At 20.0% G+C, this 20,399-nt stretch overlaps 7 protein-coding genes across 7 annotated transcripts; 6 read left to right on the top strand and 1 right to left on the bottom strand.

Annotated features, from left to right (window-relative positions):
- Positions 1-125: 125 nt before the first annotated feature.
- Positions 126-2,317, top strand: SRAE_X000069700 (Hypothetical protein; the record flags this gene model as incomplete). The annotated part of the gene is made up of 5 exons (XM_024645071.1): positions 126-139; positions 1,151-1,177; positions 1,898-2,006; positions 2,049-2,187; positions 2,250-2,317. 5 exons carry the CDS (start codon positions 126-128, stop codon positions 2,315-2,317), a joined length of 357 nt encoding a protein of 118 aa, XP_024510566.1.
- A 1,036-nt stretch (positions 2,318-3,353) lies between these two features.
- Positions 3,354-5,094, top strand: SRAE_X000069600 (Excitatory amino acid transporter 2; the record flags this gene model as incomplete). Its single annotated transcript, XM_024645070.1, has 3 exons — positions 3,354-3,668; positions 3,722-4,683; positions 4,749-5,094. 3 exons carry the CDS (start codon positions 3,354-3,356, stop codon positions 5,092-5,094), a joined length of 1,623 nt encoding a protein of 540 aa, XP_024510565.1.
- A 650-nt stretch (positions 5,095-5,744) lies between these two features.
- On the top strand, positions 5,745-6,158 carry SRAE_X000069500 (Hypothetical protein; the record flags this gene model as incomplete). Its single annotated transcript, XM_024645069.1, has 1 exon — positions 5,745-6,158. The coding sequence occupies one exon, from the start codon at positions 5,745-5,747 to the stop codon at positions 6,156-6,158; it is 414 nt and encodes a 137-aa protein (XP_024510564.1).
- Positions 6,159-7,989: 1,831 nt separating this feature from the next.
- On the top strand, positions 7,990-10,871 carry SRAE_X000069400 (Sterol-sensing domain and Patched family-containing protein; the record flags this gene model as incomplete). Its single annotated transcript, XM_024645068.1, has 3 exons — positions 7,990-9,408; positions 9,471-9,611; positions 9,699-10,871. 3 exons carry the CDS (start codon positions 7,990-7,992, stop codon positions 10,869-10,871), a joined length of 2,733 nt encoding a protein of 910 aa, XP_024510563.1.
- A 2,074-nt stretch (positions 10,872-12,945) lies between these two features.
- Positions 12,946-15,835, top strand: SRAE_X000069300 (USP6 N-terminal-like protein; the record flags this gene model as incomplete). The annotated part of the gene is made up of 2 exons (XM_024645067.1): positions 12,946-14,749; positions 15,042-15,835. The coding sequence occupies 2 exons, from the start codon at positions 12,946-12,948 to the stop codon at positions 15,833-15,835; spliced, it is 2,598 nt and encodes an 865-aa protein (XP_024510562.1).
- Positions 15,836-16,477: 642 nt separating this feature from the next.
- SRAE_X000069200 (Hypothetical protein) lies at positions 16,478-17,465 on the top strand (the record flags this gene model as incomplete). The annotated part of the gene is made up of 5 exons (XM_024645066.1): positions 16,478-16,859; positions 16,917-16,958; positions 17,009-17,119; positions 17,179-17,294; positions 17,352-17,465. 5 exons carry the CDS (start codon positions 16,478-16,480, stop codon positions 17,463-17,465), a joined length of 765 nt encoding a protein of 254 aa, XP_024510561.1.
- Positions 17,466-17,730: 265 nt separating this feature from the next.
- Positions 17,731-20,322, bottom strand: SRAE_X000069100 (G protein-coupled receptor, rhodopsin-like family and GPCR, rhodopsin-like, 7TM domain-containing protein; the record flags this gene model as incomplete). Its single annotated transcript, XM_024645065.1, has 3 exons — positions 17,731-17,848; positions 17,905-18,463; positions 19,530-20,322. The coding sequence occupies 3 exons, from the start codon at positions 20,320-20,322 to the stop codon at positions 17,731-17,733; spliced, it is 1,470 nt and encodes a 489-aa protein (XP_024510560.1).
- Positions 20,323-20,399: the final 77 nt, after the last annotated feature.

The raw sequence follows: 20,399 nt of genomic DNA, 5'->3' as shown, positions 1-20,399 counted from the left end.
ATAAAATTATTAAAATAAATTTATAGAATAAAATTTTTTTCAATTAAGTTGTGATTTTTATTTCTATTATAAGTTAACAATTTTATAATTTAATTAAATATTAATTTAATTTAAATTAATGATATATGAATACTAGCATGTAATGGAAATTAAAAATTTTTTCACATCTTTAATTCATTAAATTCTTCTTCTATTGATAAAAAAAAATATGTTTTATGTTATACAATTTATTTTAATTTCTTAATTATTTTTTATAAAAAAGTTTTATAAATAACCATGAATTGAAACATATATAACAAAACATTATTTTTATGATATTTAAAAATTTTTTATATATATATTAAAGAAATAATTATTATTAAAAATGTAATGTCAAAATTTTAAACAACAAATTATTTTTAATTTTCTTTATATTTTAAGATTAATGAATTAATCGTTAATGAGATATGTACTAATTAATTGATCTATTCATTTTATTTAATATATAATACAAACATTTTTTATGAATATAATTTTCAAAGATCTTTTTAAATATTAAACCCACGTAATTAGAAAAAACGTTTTATTTAATTTGACTTAGAATACATAATAACTATAAAAATAAATGTCATCATTATGATTTTAAATATGTACACATTTTTTTTTGTTTTCTTTAAAAATGTATTCCTCCTTATGTTCAAATTAGTTTAATTAATTAAAACTTAAAATAGTTTATCTACAATTGGCCTTTGGAAAGAAAAAAATAAATTAAATAGATGGACAGTAGCGTTTACGTCATTATAATTCTCCTCATTACACTTCTTAATGATGCCATTCAAGGAACTAGAAATTTCTAACATTAATAATTATTTATTTTCTTCTATCTACTTTTCTATAAATTTAAAAACCTCCACAATAATTTTTACTTTTTTTTTTTAAAAAAATTTGTATTATATTTTTATAAATTGCATGTCTTGTATAATTTACGCATATTCATTTTAATCACAAATCATGCAACAACAACCAAACAAATTTTTCCTTCATTATTTTATAAAAAAAAATATATATATATAAAAGAATAATAATATAATAATATATATATATATATATACTAATTTGATTTTTTTATTTTTATTTTATATATCTTATATTATTGTATCAATTATTTAAGTTTTTTAATTGCAAGAATTTATATTATGTAAGTTCCACCTACGTATATAATAATGAATAAATAAAAGTTAAATATTTATTTGAATAACTTTATTATTCCTCATTAGAAAATATTATACGATTAAGTTATTAAAATTTAAATAACCATATAGATTATGTTTTTTAATCTTTCATTACTTTTATTTAAAATTAATAGAAAAGTATGCTAAAAATTAATTGCTTTTTATTTGCATATTTTGTAAAAAGGTGTGAAATCGGTAATATTATGTTCTCATTCAGTACCCCATAAAAGTACCAATTTAAATATAATATTTAATAGTAATGTCCCATATGTGTACATGATATTTATTAATTATATAAATAAACTGTATTCATTTTAATAAGATATAAAAAGAAATGAAATAATTTAACTCTTATTTTAACAAAAAAAATTTTTCACCATTTTATTACAGTTATATAATGTTATATTACTTAAAATAAATATTTATTAAAATATTCTTGAACAAGAATATTAATTATAAATGAAAAAACATTTTAATTTCAATGTTTTTAAATTCTTATTTATCTTTAATATCATGTAGAAAAAAAAAGTGTCTGTAATATTATAAATTAATGATTGTCTTTATATATATTATTTTATATCTTTAAACTATTTTATATATTAATTTATTTTAACAAAAATTATTAATTTTTTTTATAATAAATAAATGTATCATAAATTTAAAAAAAAATTATATTTTATTTATAGTTTATCATTTATATATAGAATGTTCAAAATTTTATTGAAATTTTTTGCAATTTTTTACTTCATTCTATCTTTTTTTCATGTGACTGAGTCACGATCATTTTATGATGATGTAAGTTATTTAAATAATCAAACATTTTTCAATCTTATTTAGGATTCATCATCTTTTTATCTTCTTAATAGAAAATTTCTACTTAATGGTTTTAAATCTTATCACGATATGACTGACATTGGTAACAATTACGGTGGATTTGATTTAGATTTAACTAAGAAAAGACATATTATTAGAAGAGGTAATTATACATATTTAATATATATATTTTAATTAAAATCATTAAAAAATTATATTTTTTAGCACAACCTTTTGTCTCAGAATACAATCCAGCACCTTGCCGTTGGAAATTATGTGCTAACTATTATTAAATAATACAAAAAAAAAGCAAGATATAATTTTCCTATATATTTTTATAACAAAAAAGTAAAATGGTGTTTAAAAAAAAAAATTTTTTTTTTTATTATGATCATTTCATTAAACCATGATCTCAGAATGAACAATTTATTAATAATACTATATATATAAATATAATTGAAAAAAAAATATATATATTGATATATATAATATAATAAATTGTAGGATGAGGCAAATAACAATAAGGTTTCTATTTAAATAAAATTATCCATTTTGAATATAATTAAATATACTAAATGCTACTATTTAATTAATTTCAATTCTTATTTTAAAATTATTTAAAGAATAAATATTTTTCTTCAACAAACAATTTTTAATTAAGGATGATGTCAACCAAAGAGAGTTAAACATATATATTAATTTTTTTTACATAATTAATAGTTGTAATCATTAACGATTGAATAAAATGTTATGATACAAAAATTATTATTTTTATCAAACTACTAGTATTAATAAAGTAAGTATTTGATAAAAGATATTACGTTGATTATATTAAATAAACAAAGTTATAATCTAATATATATATAATGCTAATCAAGCTTAAGATTGATAATTGTATATATATATATAAATATACATTTACATTTAAAATAATAATAACATTAACTTTTTTTCAACAATATTAAATTTTGAATTATAATTAAATTGTAAAGATATGAATTTTTAGTAACCATTTATACAAGTTATAAATTTAGTTCCATCAGTTATTGACGTCACAAAACATAGTATTTTATGTCTACAATTGATAACTGATAATCCATGAAACTAACTAAAAGCTACTGACAACAAAATTTAATGTAATATTGATAGTATTTGGAAAACAATTATTTTTGTATTTTATGTATTACCTATATTATTACATTTTTTTTTTAAAAAATTTTTATTTGTAAAGAAAAAACATATTAAAATTTTTTTTTCTTCCAGAATATTAATTTTTTTTTATCATTTTATAAAAAATAAATCTCAACAAAAAAAATACCTATTCATATAATGGTTAGACGGAATTCAAAAAAAGCTATAAAAAAATTTGTAAAACATAATTTTTCTTTATTATTCACTATTGGTGCAGTAATAATAGGATTATTCTTAGGTTTCATTCTTCGACAATTTACATTACCTAAAGAAGTAATAACATTAATAAATTTTCCTGGTGAAATTTTTATGCAAGTATTAAAATTAATGATTCTACCATTAATATTTGCATCATTAATATCAGCTTTAGCACAAATGAATGCAAAAGATTCTGGGCAAATGGGATTAATTACAGTATTATATTATCTTACTACAACAGCATTAGCAACAATTGTAATAATATTATTTTAAATATTTTTTGTTTTTTATTTTTTTTTTATTTTTAGACTGGAATTATTCTTGTTCTTGTAATTCATCCTGGTGATCCAACAATTAAAAATGATATTAAAGTTACTGGTGCTACACATGGTAATATTAATCCATTAGATACATTTTTAGATCTTATTAGAAATATGTTACCAGAAAATATTGTACAAGCAACATTTCAAAGAACACAAACTGTTTATATAAAACCTAAAGCATTTCATAATATTACTGGTTCATTTGTATCACCAAATAGGCATAGAGTTATTGAATATGTTCCTGGTATGAATATTATAGGTATAATTGTTTTTTGTACTGGTTTTGGTATTGTTATATCACAACTAGGTGAAAGAGCACGTATTATTATTGAATTTTTTATTATATTAGAAGCTGTTATAATGAAATTTGTTGAAGTTATAATGTGGTTTGCACCATTAGGTATTGTGTGCCTTATATGTGGTAATTTATTGGAACTTGATAATTTATCTGATACAGCAACTGTTTTAATGATGTATGTTATAACAGTTATAAGTGCTTTAATGTTTCATACAATTATAAATATGCCACTTTTATATTTTATTTTAACAAGAAAAAATCCAATGATTGTTGTAAAAGGAATAGCTCAAGCTGTTGTAACAGGTTTTGGTACAGCATCAAATGGTGCTGCATTACCATTATCAATGCAATGTATGGAAAATAATTTAGGTTGTGATAGGAGAATTACAAGATTTGTCTTACCTATGGGTTCAACAATAAATATGGATGGTAATGCTTTATATGAAGCAATTGCAGTCATTTTTATTGCTCAATTAAATAATGTAACCTTGACATTACCAGAAGTTATTACAGTTAGCTTAACAGCAACCTTAGCTTCATTAGGTCTTGGTTCTGTTCCTGCTGGTTTAGTATCAATATTATTAATTTTAAGTACACTTGGATTACCACTTAAAGATATACCACTTCTTATTACAATTGACTGGCTATTGTAAGGAAAAAAAAAATAATACTACTTTTTTTTTTATTAATTTAATTAACTATTTTATTTTTCAGAGATCGTATACGTACTGCAATTAATGTTTTAGGTGATGCATTTGCAACAATGGTTGTATCACATTATTTTAAAGAAAAATTAGAAAAATCAGATGAAGATGATAAATTTCATGAAGAATTAAAAATTGAAATAGAACAATTAAAATCAGCTGCAAATAGTAGAAATCCTTCTGTCATTTTATGGGGTGACAATCAATCATTAAAAAGTTATTCATCTCTTCCAATAACAGCAATACGAAGACATTTATCAGTAGATTTATCAATGTCATGGAGAAAAAGTACATTAAATCCACTTTCTTTAAGAAAATATTCTAAAGTATCATTGTCAAAAGTTGAAAATGTATGACAAGCAAAATTTTAGTTTATAAAGTTAAAAAAAGAATATTGCAAAAAAAAATAATAGGTTTAATTGCAAAAAAAAATTATTATTTATGTTTAACAAATTGTCTTTTATTTTTTTTTACTTTCTTTTATAAAATATATAAATATTTTACTTATTTATCAATTATTATTTAAAAAAAAATTTTTATAAAGATAAAAATAAAAAAAAATTTTTTTTTTATATTTTAATAGTAAACAATTAGATCATATTATATATGTAACATTCTCATGATTTTGTAGTATGCTAAATATAAAAAATTAAGCATCAGGTTTAAATAATTTATTTGAACATAATTAATTATATTTTTAATGAATTTTTGATGGTAATAAGTGATGAGAAATATAAAAATTTTTGCCTATACAATTTTACTACCTGTATAGTTATTTTAATGGGTGTGTTGTAAAAAAAAAACGACCACTAAAGCTATTATTAATTTTTTTATCATCTTATTGTTAGTTAAAAAAAACACCATATAAATAGTTCATGTAGGTAAGATAGGCATCATTATTTTTAAATTTGTCTTGGTATTTCTCATTACCCTACTAACATTAAAAATGATTTATTTTCAAATACTAATAAATATTTTTATTTTACATCACGTATCATCTTTTTTTATGCCACTATCAGGTGATATAAAAAGTATGATGGCAATATCAAGTGAATCAAATAATGAAAAAAATTCAAAAGAAATTAATAATAATAAACCTATTGAAAGTATAAGTAGAACAATAAGTGGAGAAACAAAAGATGTTAAAGATTATGAAGAATATTTTGATAGAAATCCTGACACTTATTTAGATGATCTTGATAAAAATACTAATGATACCAATATACCAAATACAAATGATACTTTATTATTTTTTCCAATAAAAACACGAATATTTATTGATAAAATGTTACCTATTTTTGATGGATCAACAGACAAAAAAGAGAAATACTATCAAATTGAAAATGAACGGTTTGCTAATCAAGGAGCCACCAGAGATGATTTTAGTAAGACTAATAATAACACATCAAATATATTTTAATAAATTATAACATGTAACAAAAGTCAACTAGAAGTTAAAATATCATAATAACATTTAAAAAAGAAATTCTTTTATTTGAAGCTTAAAAAAAAAAGTTAATTATAGAGAGAGCGGAAACATGTTGACTGTGAAACTTGAATTTCTAACCTATGATTACTAATTACCTGATAGTTAATTTGAATGCTCCTTGTAAATAAAATAATCTTGTCAACATTTTAAATAAAATAAAAATAAAATTACTATTCAACATGTTTGACTATATTTTGTGAAATATTATGTAATACTATTGCGCCAATTTAAATAACTTTTTAGTTAAATAATAAATTAAAAAAGTGTTTTTTATGAAAAAAAATTCACATGTTATTGAAATGTATACTTAATATAAATATTTTATGAAATGTTTTTAAAAAAATAATAAAGAAAGTTTAACTGATAGAAAAATACATTGAATATTTTAAAATGATACACGAAAAAAAAAGTAATAGATGATAGATGAAATAAGTTAATAAAAAATAAACATTTGATTATTTAATAACATTTTAAAATTTAAGTAGTACTATAAATTAAAAATAAAAACAGAGAACAATTATCTGTTATTTTAACTCCTTTTTTTAATCTTATTGTTTATATTTTTTAATTAATAAAGTATTTATTATAATAGTTACACTTGCTATTATCCTTATTTTGATTTAAAAAAAATTATTTTTAAGTTATTATATATATATTTTTTCAAATAAAATAAAGCAATTAAAAAATATATTTATAAATTTTTAATATTTAAAAAAAAAATAAATTCTAATTTATGATCTTTATTCGCTAAATTATGTGTCCCATTTTTTTTTTTTGAATTGTAGTTTAAAATAAGTATATTACAAGCACTAATATTATAATGTATATAATCCTTTATAAAAATTATTTATTAAATGCCCTTTTATTATTATAAATATGGATGGATTGCTGTATACAATTACTAGAAGACAGGTATTTTTACAATAATTTTAAAATAAAAATATATTTTTTAATTGAAAAAAAAATTTTTTTATTTATATGTCACTTAATATTAAGGCAAAAGTTTACTTTAAATAATATTTTCTAAATAGTTATCATCTACCTTAAACTGATTTATTTTATATTTTTTTTATCTATTTTTCTTTATTTATACTTTGATAAAGCAGTTTTTGTGTTATTTACTGATTTTACTTTTAATTGTCACATTTCTCTATATCATATTTTTAAATGGTCTTTAGTAAATTTCTTAGTTAACTCTAAAATAATATCTATATTTATTTTTTTTTTGTATTTTAAATATCTATTTATTTAAAAGCATGTTTTTTATCTATAAGATTTTTATTTTATATTAATGATCATATTTTTGTTAAATGAAAACTTTCACTGAATGCTTCATTAATGTGTCATCAATATTTATTTTGAAACATATTATATTTTTATATTTTGTACAGGTTTATTTAGAAAAATATTCTAATTAGCTGTTATTTTTATGATATATGATGAGTTTAAAACACCCATTTGACCTCGGTTCCTATTACTAACTCATAAAAATTTGACATCCCATGAACTTTTTTTTAAGAAACAGTTTATTCTTTTTAGTTAATGATCTCATCAAAAACATTTTAAAAATTAAATATTTATATTCCAATTCTTTGGATAATTATTCTATATTTTTATGTTTATGGAATAAATTCTTTCTATATATAAAAAAATACATATTATAAAACTTTTTATTTAATATATTCTTTTTTTTTTAAGATTTATTATATATTAAATTATTAACGACAAATATATATATATACATATATATAAGAAAAAAAGAATGGAAAAAATAACTTCCACTGAGGAAGCATCAATTTTTATTAAATTTCTTAATACATTTTTTGATAAAATTGGTAGATTCGTCACAAAAAATTATATATTTATTTTAATTGTAACAATTATTTTAACATCTTTATGTGGATTACATGTATCAAAAACAAAACAAACATCTATACCATATGGTTATACACCATCAGATGCTCGTTCAATTAAAGAAATAGAAATTTATGAAAAATTTTTTAATCAAAATGGTAGAGGTATAACTATATTTATAATGGTTTTAGCTAAAGATAATGGCACAATGTTAAGAAATGAATGTTTAAATGATACAATAAGGATTATAAATTATCTTCAAAATAATATTACTTTTGATGAATCAAAAACAGGAAATAATTTGACATTCTCACAATTTTGTACTGGTTTTTGTGATATTAATGAAGGTATCAGACAATTTTATAATGGTTTTCAAATTTTATGGAAAGATAATGAAAATGGTTTAAAAAGTAAAGATTTAAGAGTTAATTTATCATATCCAATAACATCATTATTTGGAAGATCATTTAGTATACAAGAAAATTTATTTGGTGTTAAATTAAAAAAAAATATTACAGTTAATGATTTAACAAATATGGAATTTGCTAAAATGATTATTTTACAATTACGTTCAGAAAAAAAACCAACTTGGACATTAAGTGATGTTAAAAGATATGAAATTAAAATATCAAATTATTTAAAAAATTCATTTAAATCAGATAATGTTTATGCTATAGGAATATCACAATCATATCTTGAAAAAGAAATGACAATGACAGGAAAGTCAATGGAACCATTTTTAGGTGTTGGATTTATATTAATGACAATATTTACAGTTACAACAACATATATAAGTAGTGCTATCAATAGACAATTTACAATATATAAATTTATATTAACTTTTTCTGCATGTATTGTTCCATTAATGTCAACTGCTACAACATTTTCATTAATGATATTTATGGGTTTTCCTTTTAGTCCAATATTAGCAATAACACCATTTTTAATATTAGCAATAGGCATTGATGATTCATTTTTAATGATTCATGCACAACAAAGATTTGTTACACAAAAACATTCAAAATTAGAGTATGAAGAATTAAGTAAAAAAGATATTGAAGATTGTATATCATATGTTACTTGTGAAACAGGTCCCTCAATTCTATTGTCAGCTTTTACAAATATTTTAGCATTTTTTGTAGGATGTATTACATCACCACCTGAAATTCAATTATTTTGTATCGGAAATGGTTTTGCTATATTAATAGATACAATATATCAATTAACAACCTTCTCAGCTATAATGACATATGTATGTGAAAAAGAATTTATTTGTATGGTTGATAATGAAAAATATACATTAATCAATAGAATTCATAAAAAACTTGTAGGTTACATATTGAGAAGGCCATTATTTACATATAAATTAATTTTTTTTATTAATTATAGAATATGTCACCTGAATTATCGAGAAAAACAAAAAATAAATTAATTGAAATTGTAAAATTTATAATTAATTTGATAACAACATGGAAAATGATATTATTATTATGTATTATATTCATTTGTTATATTATTTTTTCAATATTGGTATGTTTTTTTTAATAATTTTAACCTTAATCATTAATATCATAATGTAATTAAAATGAAAAAAAATATATATATAATTTTTTTCAGGGAATATTACAATTACATATAAATTTGAGACCAGAAAAATTTTTTCTCCCAAATTCACAACTTCTTGATGCAAATCATTATAAGACAGAATATGTTATACCAATTATGACACCATTAATGATTTTTGTTGGGAAACCTGGTAATTTATCTGATCCAATACAAGTAAAAAAACTTGAAATGATAGTTAATGATTTTGAAAATATGAGTAATTCAATTGGTAAAATATCAACAAGATTTTTTCTAAGAGATTTTATTGAATTTAATAATGCAATAGGTGAAGAAGAAGGTCATCTTAATTTGGAAGAATTTGAAAAATTTTTACAATGGCCTGAGTATAGTTTTTGGAAAGGTTTTTTAAAATTTAAAAATGGTACTAGTGAATTAGATAGTTTCTTTTTTACAACTGGTTTTGAAGGAAAAGAATTAAGAGACATTACTTATAGAGGTAATCTTTTACAATTATGGAGAAAGAAAGCTGATATCTATAAAGATGAATTTGAAGTATCTGTTTATAATGATGACTCACCAGTAATAGATTTAATTAATACTATACCATCAGTTACATTACAAAGTTCATTAATAACATTTTTGTCAATGGGCTTTGTTGTATTTTGGTTTCTATATGATTTAAAATCAATTCTTATTGCATCAACTTCAATATTTTTTATCTGTTTAGGTGTTATTGGATATTTAAATTGGTGGAATATTGATTTAGATCCTATAATGATGGCAACAATTATTATGACAATTGGTTTTTCTGTTGATATGCCAGCACATATATGTTTTCATTATCATAAAGCATCATTAGAAAATCCAAATTGTAACAGTAAACAATTAATTGAACATACTATGCATGCTGTTGCATTTCCAATCCTTCAAGCAGGATTCTCAACAATAGCATGTGTTATTTCATTACTTTGGGTTAATTTATATATGGGTGAAGTATTTGTAAAATCTATGACATTATGTGTTATTTTATCATTATTGGAAGGATTAATAATGATACCAATAATATATTATGTTATTGAAAAAATAAGTTGTAAAAAAAAAGGGAATATAATTGTTCCTGTATCAATTGGTATTTCTACTAATGATACAACATCAGAAGGATCATTATCAATAACAAAAATAAAAACTAACAGAAAAAATAAAAATGATTCTTTAAAATTTTAACAACTAATTTTTATAATTAGGTTGCCTTATTAATTTATACCATATTTGTATGTATCTCAATATATGTTTTTTCATTTAAACACTATAACTTTTTTCTTTTTTTAATTTTTTAAAAATTATATATATAATTTTTTTTTAAATACTTGTGTTTAATAATAAATAAATAAATATAAATCATTATCTCATGATAAAGATGTCTTTTATATAATTGTTATATTTTTTTTCAAATTATATTCTTTTTTTTTTTAAATAAAAAACAATATTAATGGATAAAAAATAACAATATTTCTTTTATATTTACCTTTTTTAGTATCTAAAAAGAAAGTTATATATATATATATTATTTCCAAATTGAATGGAATTTCATTTAAAAATAAATAAATAATATAATGTTGTAAAATATATCTAAATAGTTTTATTTAACTAAACTTTTTTTTTATACATTTCCAAACTATATAATTTAAAATTTAAGCTAAGCTTATTATGTATATAAGAAGTAAAATACTAAAAGAAGTTTCAAGTTTTGATGTTTTAGTTTCTTATTATAATATAATAAAAAAATCACATCGTCTTTATTTTTATTTTTTTTTTTCAATATATTTAAATTTGTTATTATATATGTATATATATTCGATATATAAAATTTTTAATGTTATTTTATTATTATTTAAACTATATATATTATTATAAAAAAATTATGAGAAAAATTTTATTTTAATAATGTTAATAAAATTATGTTTATTAACTGTATTTTTAAAAAAGAATTATATTAACAAGATTTTGTTAATATTTAAAACTAAAGAAAATTATAGACAGACAAATATTTTATATAATATGTATTAATTGTAAAATATTTTAACAAGAAGAATATTTTTTTTAATATCTTATTTTGTTATAATAATTTTAAGTACTTCATATATAAGTTAATAGTAAAATTTTAAGAATTAATTTAAAAACTTTACCAAAATATGTTCGTTAGTACCTCCTTCTAAGTAATAATCACTCGTTTCCTTTTTATATAAATTGTATATATGTATATAGTTATATATAAATAGTCAGCTACACATTACTATACATTATTTTTATGTAGATGAATTTAATTTATTATTATATTTATATATTAAAAATCCTATAATTTCTATCATATTTGATCAGATGTATTGAAAAGCATTTCATATGTATATTAGTTCCTTTTAACTAAAAGAATGTAATATTAAAATATTTTCATGCTTTAAAATGTATAAAAATAAGTTATATTTATCAAATGATTTATATTGAAATATTTATCTTTTTCTTTTCTTAAGATTTATATTTTGTTTATTATAAAATAACCAAAATTTTTATAAAATGACAACTTTTATTTTAAGATATCTTTAAAAAGTTTTACCATTATATATTATTACAAGAAAAAAAAAAGTTAAATATATCAACATAAACGTATAAAACTTTTAATAATATATAACACATCCTACTAATGTTTGCATTTTAAATTTTAAAATCTATTAAAAAGTTGTCATTTATACGTTATTTCTTATTAACTTTATTTTTTTTTCTAAATATTTACTTACATACATCTTATGTACTTTTAGACATTTTTTTTTTAAATATTTTATTAGATATAATATTTATATGTATGTATATATATATATATATATATAAAATTTAATATGATATAATAGCTAATTAAAAAAATAAAATCTTTTTAACTATTTAATATGATTTTATTTTAAAAGATCAATAATTGTCAACTGTAGTAGCATTTTTCCAAAGCCATATAAGAATTATATATATATTTTAAGTAAACAATTATAAAATATTTTTTTTTTCTTATTAATTTTTAATTTTTATATAAATATTAGATTTTATAAAATTGAAAAAAAAATTATAATAATTTCTATTTCAAATGTTATATATTTTATAGTATTTTTTTTTATCTCTTTAGGTGTTATTATATTAAACTATTTTCTATATATATATAATTAAAATTCTGTAACAATTTATATTATATTTCAAAAAAAAAAAACTCGGGTCAAAAAAAGAAGTATAATTAAATTATAAATAGAATAATTAGAAGATGGTATCACCACCTCCACCTGCAGAGTCAAATTATGTTGAAATAATTCATTATCCATCATTCTCATCTGATAATAAAGGAGGAAATAAAGATAATTATTCTCATTCTATTTATCCTTCACCTTATGGAAAGAAAAAAAATGAACATTATCAAATGTCACATAGTTATTCAGGGTATATTCCAAATAATCCAATTATTCATCCTGTTAAACAAGATAGAAGTCATTCAGTTATAAATTCAAATGAATTTTCTGGTATATATATTCATCAAAATATTAAAGTTAATAGTATTATAAATGCTGCTGATATTTTAGAAAAAAAAATTAATGATAAAAGTAATGATATAATGACTATACATGATAATAAATCTCCTCGAACAATATATGCAGGTAAACATATACCTCATACCATGATATCTCCAAACAAGATATCACTTATTGATGAAATAAAACCAATAAATAAAATACCACATTCTGGTAATATTATAATATATAATGAAGATAATGGAAAAGAAACTGATATACTTGATAGTGAAAGTGAAGAAGATGATGATATAATTCATGTATATTCAGGAGATAAAAAATTTGATGAAAGTAGTGATGATAGTGATGAATATGAGGAAGAATTATCACCAGAATATAAAGATTTAATGGAAAGAGAAGAAATTAAAATAAAATATTTTGGTAATCCTGAAGGTAAAGCTGATGATTGGGAAAATCCAGATTTTAATTTATATAAAATGACTGATAGATATGGTTTTGTACATAAAGATCTTGATAAAATTGATACAGAAGATACAATACATGAAAAACAATTAGAATTAAAAAGAGAATATAAATGGTTAAAAATGTTAAAAATAAAAGGTAAAAATCATAAAAAATGGGAAGAAAGAATATGGAAAGGTGTTCCTGATAAAATGAGACCAATTGTATGGCCAATATTATTAGAATGTCAGGAATTAAAAGAAAAATATCCAAAAAATTATTATAAAGAATTACTTGAAAAATCTTTACTTTTATGTAAAGATATAAAACAAATTGATCTTGATATCAATAGAACATATAGAGATCATTTAGCATTTCGCAAAAGATATGATTTAAAGCAAAAAAGTTTATTTAATCTTCTTACAGCATGTGCCATGTTTAATACAGAAGTTGGGTATTGTCAAGGAATGAGTCAAATAGGTGCATTATTTTTAATGTATATGGATGAGGAAGATTCATTTTGGTGTATGCATTCATTACTTACAAATAAAAAATGGGGAATGCATGGTTTTTTTAAAATTGGTTTTCCAAGTTTAATGAGATATGAAAAACATTTTAATTATATTGTTGAAAAATATTTACCAAAATTAAATAAACATTTACAAAATCAAGATATTCCATCAATTTATCTTACTAAATGGTGGTTTGGATGTTTTTTAGATCGTGTACCATTTCCATTAGCATTAAGATTTTGGGATGTTTTTTTATTAAATGGTAGTTGTATGTTAATTGTTATTGGTTATACTATTTTACATTTACATCAAAAACAATTAAGAAAGTGCAGTATTGAAGGATATTTACATTATATACAAGATAAATTAGCTAATGATTTTGGATATACAATGTATGATACAATGTTAAATTTAGAAAGAAATTATAAAAAATTAAAAAATAATAATGATCATTTACCACCACCACCAGGAGAGAATGATCCTATTGAAGTACCACAACAATCTTTTGGTGTTATAATGAATAGAAGTTTAGACGAGATTAAAAGTGAAATTGATGAAATACGTAGTATAAGAAAATCTCGTTGTAATTGTAAGTCATCTTAGTTTTTTTTTTTTACTTCTCCATTTAACATTTACACTATTATTGTAACATTTTTATCATATATTTACACAAACAGCAAAAAATTAATTTTTTTCCCTTCGCAATTATGTAAGAAATAGTTATTTATGTTAAAAAAAAATAATGCTTCAAATATTTTTTATGTCAAATGCCACATTTTAATGTTAATATATTCTTGTTTTTTTTATGTTTTGTCTGCAATTATGTTTTACGCAATAAATTAACTTTATATTATTTTTTTAAAATTAATTTATATTTATAGCTACAACAGGGAAATCACCTGGTATCAATAAAAAAAAATTACCAAACAATTTAAAGGATGAAATTAACGAAAAAAATAAATATAATTTTAAAACAACAAATTACATTAATAAAGAATCTTATACAAATTCTTCCGATAAATATAATACTACTTATTCACCATCATCTATGACAAAATTTCCAAGAGATACAATTGATAATAAAAATATTATTACTAGTACATCACCATCTTTTCAATTTTCTAAAACATCATTAACAAGTTATACCAATCCATCGGATCCTTATTACCATTCTCAACCTGATCCCAAAATACAATTAACAAAATATGGTAAAACTCATCCTGAAAGTCCACTAGTTGGTAGATGGACACCAACAATAAATAAAAATTCTTCTTCATATCCATTAAATGGATCAAATAGACATAGTTTTTATGATAATGTAGAAGAATTAGCTAATGAAACTCGTGTAATTAAATTACCAAACAATGTCACATGTATTGAAATGGATGATGATATTTCATCATCAAGACAATCATCAATAGGATATTCTAACAACCAACAAAATAAACTTTATAAAAATAATATTGAAAGTAGTGGAATAAAACATTTTACTAATACTTCTAAACCTTATCAACAACAATATCAACATTCTAATATACAATATCCAAAAAATCCAACAAATGACTATAGAATGATGGATGATGTTAAATATATTCAAAAAAGAGGAAATGGTATGGTTTATTCAAAAAATAGTTTGAAAACTGCAAATATAACTGAGAGGCAAAGTTTTATCTAATTTTTTTTTGTTACAAATAAATCATAAAATATTGATAAAACAATCTTATTTATGCATATAAGCAAAAATAGCATTAATTCAGTTTTTTAAAAATATAAATGAATCAATTGACAACAAATAAATATACATTAAATAAATTTTTTTTTTCTTTTTTAAAAAAAGAAACTTTATATTGATATTAAAGATAAAAATTATCTTTAGTTTATATCAATATTATAATATTTAAATAAAAATTTTATTTAAATGTTTCTTTACATTTATTTTTTTTTCAATAATAATGAATCATCAAATGATATATTTTTTTATTATTTTATATATACACTTAAAATACTATTTAATAATTATTTATAAATCAGAAATAAGCATTTTTTAAAAAATAATGTAAAAAATTATTTACTACTGATATAATACTATAAGTTTATAAATAATAAAAATATAAGACATTATATTATCCTATATAAGTATATAAATTTGTAATATAATGATAAAAAAAAACATCTCAATAAAATATATATATGTTTAATCAAAGTATTGAGTAATTATTGACTTAAAGATATATGTGTGGCATTAATATGAATATAAATAAGGAAAAATATAGAAAATTTACTATTAATAGAATAAGTTGATCATTTTATTTTTAAAATGATATATTTTACTTTTATTTTTGTATTATTCTTATTTCAATATGAAAGAATACAAATTTATGGTGCAGAAATAAAATGTGCCTCCTGTGCATCAGAAGGATTAAAAGTTAATTGGGCTGCTACAACACTTAGTTATCCAAAAAATTCTACATCATTTTTTGATTCTTCATGTAATGATGCAGTTAATGTTAACAAAGTAATAAATTGTCAATCACCATGTTTTAGTATGGCTGTTAATTTAGAATCAGAGCCTGAACCTTATATTGTACGTGGATGTATGAGTGACTTTTTTGATAGTCCTACAATTTCTGAAATAGCATTAAAAATCAGTAATGGTACTGAATATTGTCTTGGAAGTTTAGAAGATACTCCAAAAAAGAGTAAATTTTATTTAAAATATTGTAGTAAAAGTGATTGTAATACTTATCTTAAATTAGACACTTTTGAAACAAACTGTGAAAAACCAACACCCATAGATTGTAAGTTAAAAAAAACAAAAACTTATTTTAAATAATATTAAAAATTTAAGCAAATACCTGTTATAAATGTAATAAATTGTATGGAGATGGAAAATGTAAACCTAATAAAGAATCAGTTTGTACTGGTAATTATTGTGTTAAAGTTACCGGTCATTATGGAGGTAATTATTATTTTTTTAAAATATTAAATAAAATATATATTAAACAATCGTTTTTATAGATGCTAAATTTGAAGAAAGAAGATGTTCTAATATAAATCCGTACTTAAAAAATACTTGTGTTGAAACGGAAACACAATTTCCTTTATCATTAGCACAATCTGTTACTGGAGATGAAGTATGTTTTAATAAGATTTAAAAGTTAAAATTTTCTAAACTTTTTGTATCATTATAGATTATTAAATCAACTGTATGTTATTGTGATGGAAATCTTTGTAATTCTACAGCATCACGTTTTGTTTCAATAACCACATTCTTTTTTACAATCATCTTCATTATTTATCAGTAACATTTTATCAAAGATTAGTAAAATATGTTAAAGTTTATTATTCAATAAAAATGTGTTACATATATACTTTTATTATAAATAAAAAAAAATAAAAAGACATCCTTTATATATAATTATATTGTTTCAAATTACACAAAGACAATAATTTGCAAGAAAAAAAAATATTATCAAATACTTCCTCTTTGTAGAGATCATTTGGTATTTTATTTTAATAAAGATATACCCATCATTTTATAATTTTGTTAAAAAAATTATGATATGCAATTTATTTTGTTGGTATCATCAATGATGAATTTTTAAGAAAAGGTTTGTGAACATCCATATGATTATTGATAAAACAATCCTCCTGACAATTGTAATTTCTATCACGTTCCATTGTACATCTTTAATAAAATTATTAATAAAATGATAAAAAATAATAATATAAAGATAAACTTACATATCTGGAGAAAGATTATATGATTCACAATTTTTTGAAGGTTGTTGATTATTATCATTTTTTTTATGCCTAGGTGAATTAAATATATTACTTGTTATATTTGATGAAAAATTTTTCCATGCTACTATTACTGATGTATATCCATCATTTACATGATTTTGATTATCAATACCTGAATCAGGTAATCTTGGTAAAACATTACGTGAACCATTTCTTTTACCAGGATTACGTAAATTTTGATTTAAAAAAGCATAAAATAACCAATTAAAAGATGATTGCGTATATGGTAATGCATGAAGAAGATATAAAAAAAATATTTCAAGAAAATCAGAGATACTTCCTTTTTGTAACATAGATATATCTTCATCTTTTTGAAGGGATGTCTTAAGTGTTGTTTGAATAATTGAAATAACTTTATCTTTTAACAAAGATTCTTTATTATTAAAAGATGAAATTGTTGAATTATTTACTAAAAGTACATTTTCTACATTTGTATAAATTTTATTACTACTATTTTGGATATCAGTTGTCTTATTTATATTTCCATACTGTCCTGAATCTAAAATAATAATTATGAATAAATAAATTATCAAAAAGATATTAAAGATGTACCATAATATATGGATAAAATAATTTTTTTTTTATTTACATTTAATGATTTTAAAATTTAAAGTAAAGAAAGTGTAATTAATGTAACTCCCACATGAAAAGATATCTCATGTCATTGTTTGCAAATATTTTAATAAAAGTTTAGGTCATAAAGCTTTTTTGTTTCAATAATTAAATAAATTTTCAATACTTAAATATACATATATATAAAATAAAAAACCTTTTATTTCTAAAAATTTTTCTTTCAACATTTGTAAAAAAAAAATGTTATAAAAATTTTATAACTTTTATATATAATTATCAGAATTTATCCCTGAATTGTTTTAAAATTTTATAGTTTCATTTTTATCATGACTGTTAACACATTATATTTTAACTAAAAATTTATAAATTTTTTTTTTCTGTTGAAATTATTTATAATAAATAAGACACACATATTAATAATAAAAATTGTAAGCATATTATTAGAATATTAAATTTCTTTTTGTCAAGATTTTTCTTTAAAATTATTTATGTAATATATCTTAGTCTTTTTTCTATTATTCAGTTGTAATATATTATGTAGTAATCTGATAATTATATTAAAAATTATGAAATAAAAAAAAACAATATTATACATTATATATTTCACTTTTCAAATTCCTCATTATTTATTTTAGTTATATTGCTTTTTTTATATCTATTGACATCAAATAAATTTTTAGAAATATGATGAAATGTTTTTTTTGAAAAGTGAAATTAAATCCTATTCTTATAAATTTTTTAAAATGTTGTTAAACAACTTTATAAATGCTTTTTTTTTTATCCCCTATGAAAGGTATTATTTTTGTATATTGAAATAAGTAATGGAAAAAATAAATAAATAATTTGACAAAATAAATTTGGATAACAATAAATATTTAAAAATATCAATTGTATTAGTAGTTATATTTACAGATATCTTCACAAATATAGTAATTTAATACCTTATTTTTTTTTTCATTTAAAATATAAAAAATAATAATAATAAAACTAACCTCCTGTTATTAAAGCATGCATTCGTAGAGTCCAATAAGGTGTCCAACAGATAAAATAAAATGCCACAACCATAACAGAACACCTAACAACTCTACTTAAATTAATTGATGTTCTTTTTCCAACAGTACTATATCTTGTATGATGATATAACCGATTCAATATTGCTATATAAACACCAAGAATAACTAATAAAGGTAAAATATAACAATTTATTGCATGAAAAACATCAAATGCTTCTGTCATTCTAACTGTACATTTTAAATGTTCTTTTCCATTATAATCAATCATTTCTGTAACTTTTGATTTCCATATAACTTGAAGAATAAAAATAAGTGAAGTAATAATACATATAAAAACAATTCCTAATGAATGTTTAGTTTGCCTTAACCATACAAGATTTGGACGGCAAACAGCTATGTACCGATCAACACTAAGTGCTGTTAATAATAATGGTGATAATGATTTGTTAGCTCCTTCACATGCATAAAATATTTTACATAAAATACCTCCATATGGCCACATATTATTTAAAATATCATTTGCAAGCATTGGTACACATAATAATGATATTAAATCTACAACAGATAATGTAAGTAGGTAAATAGAAGCAGAAGATTGTGGTGGTGTTGATGATGATATCCAACGATAATTTTGTGATGTTGATGAATATTTTTTATGGCCTAATAGTTGCTTCGTAACAGTATACAAAACCCATATGTTTCCAATTAAGCCGCATAATGCCAATATAAAATATATTATTATAATGAGGTAAACACCCCATTCCGTATTCATTCTAAAAAAATTAATTAAATATATTAAAAATTTAAAAAATCAAGAGATAAAAAAATAAAAAAAAAAGTTTAATAAAA

The sequence above is a fragment of the Strongyloides ratti genome (genome assembly GCF_001040885.1).
Source record: "Strongyloides ratti genome assembly S_ratti_ED321, chromosome : X".
Classification (NCBI taxonomy): Eukaryota; Metazoa; Nematoda; class Chromadorea; order Rhabditida; family Strongyloididae; genus Strongyloides; species Strongyloides ratti.
Note: the sequence above shows the minus strand (reverse complement) of the source record. Positions and strands in the feature narration are given on the sequence as shown.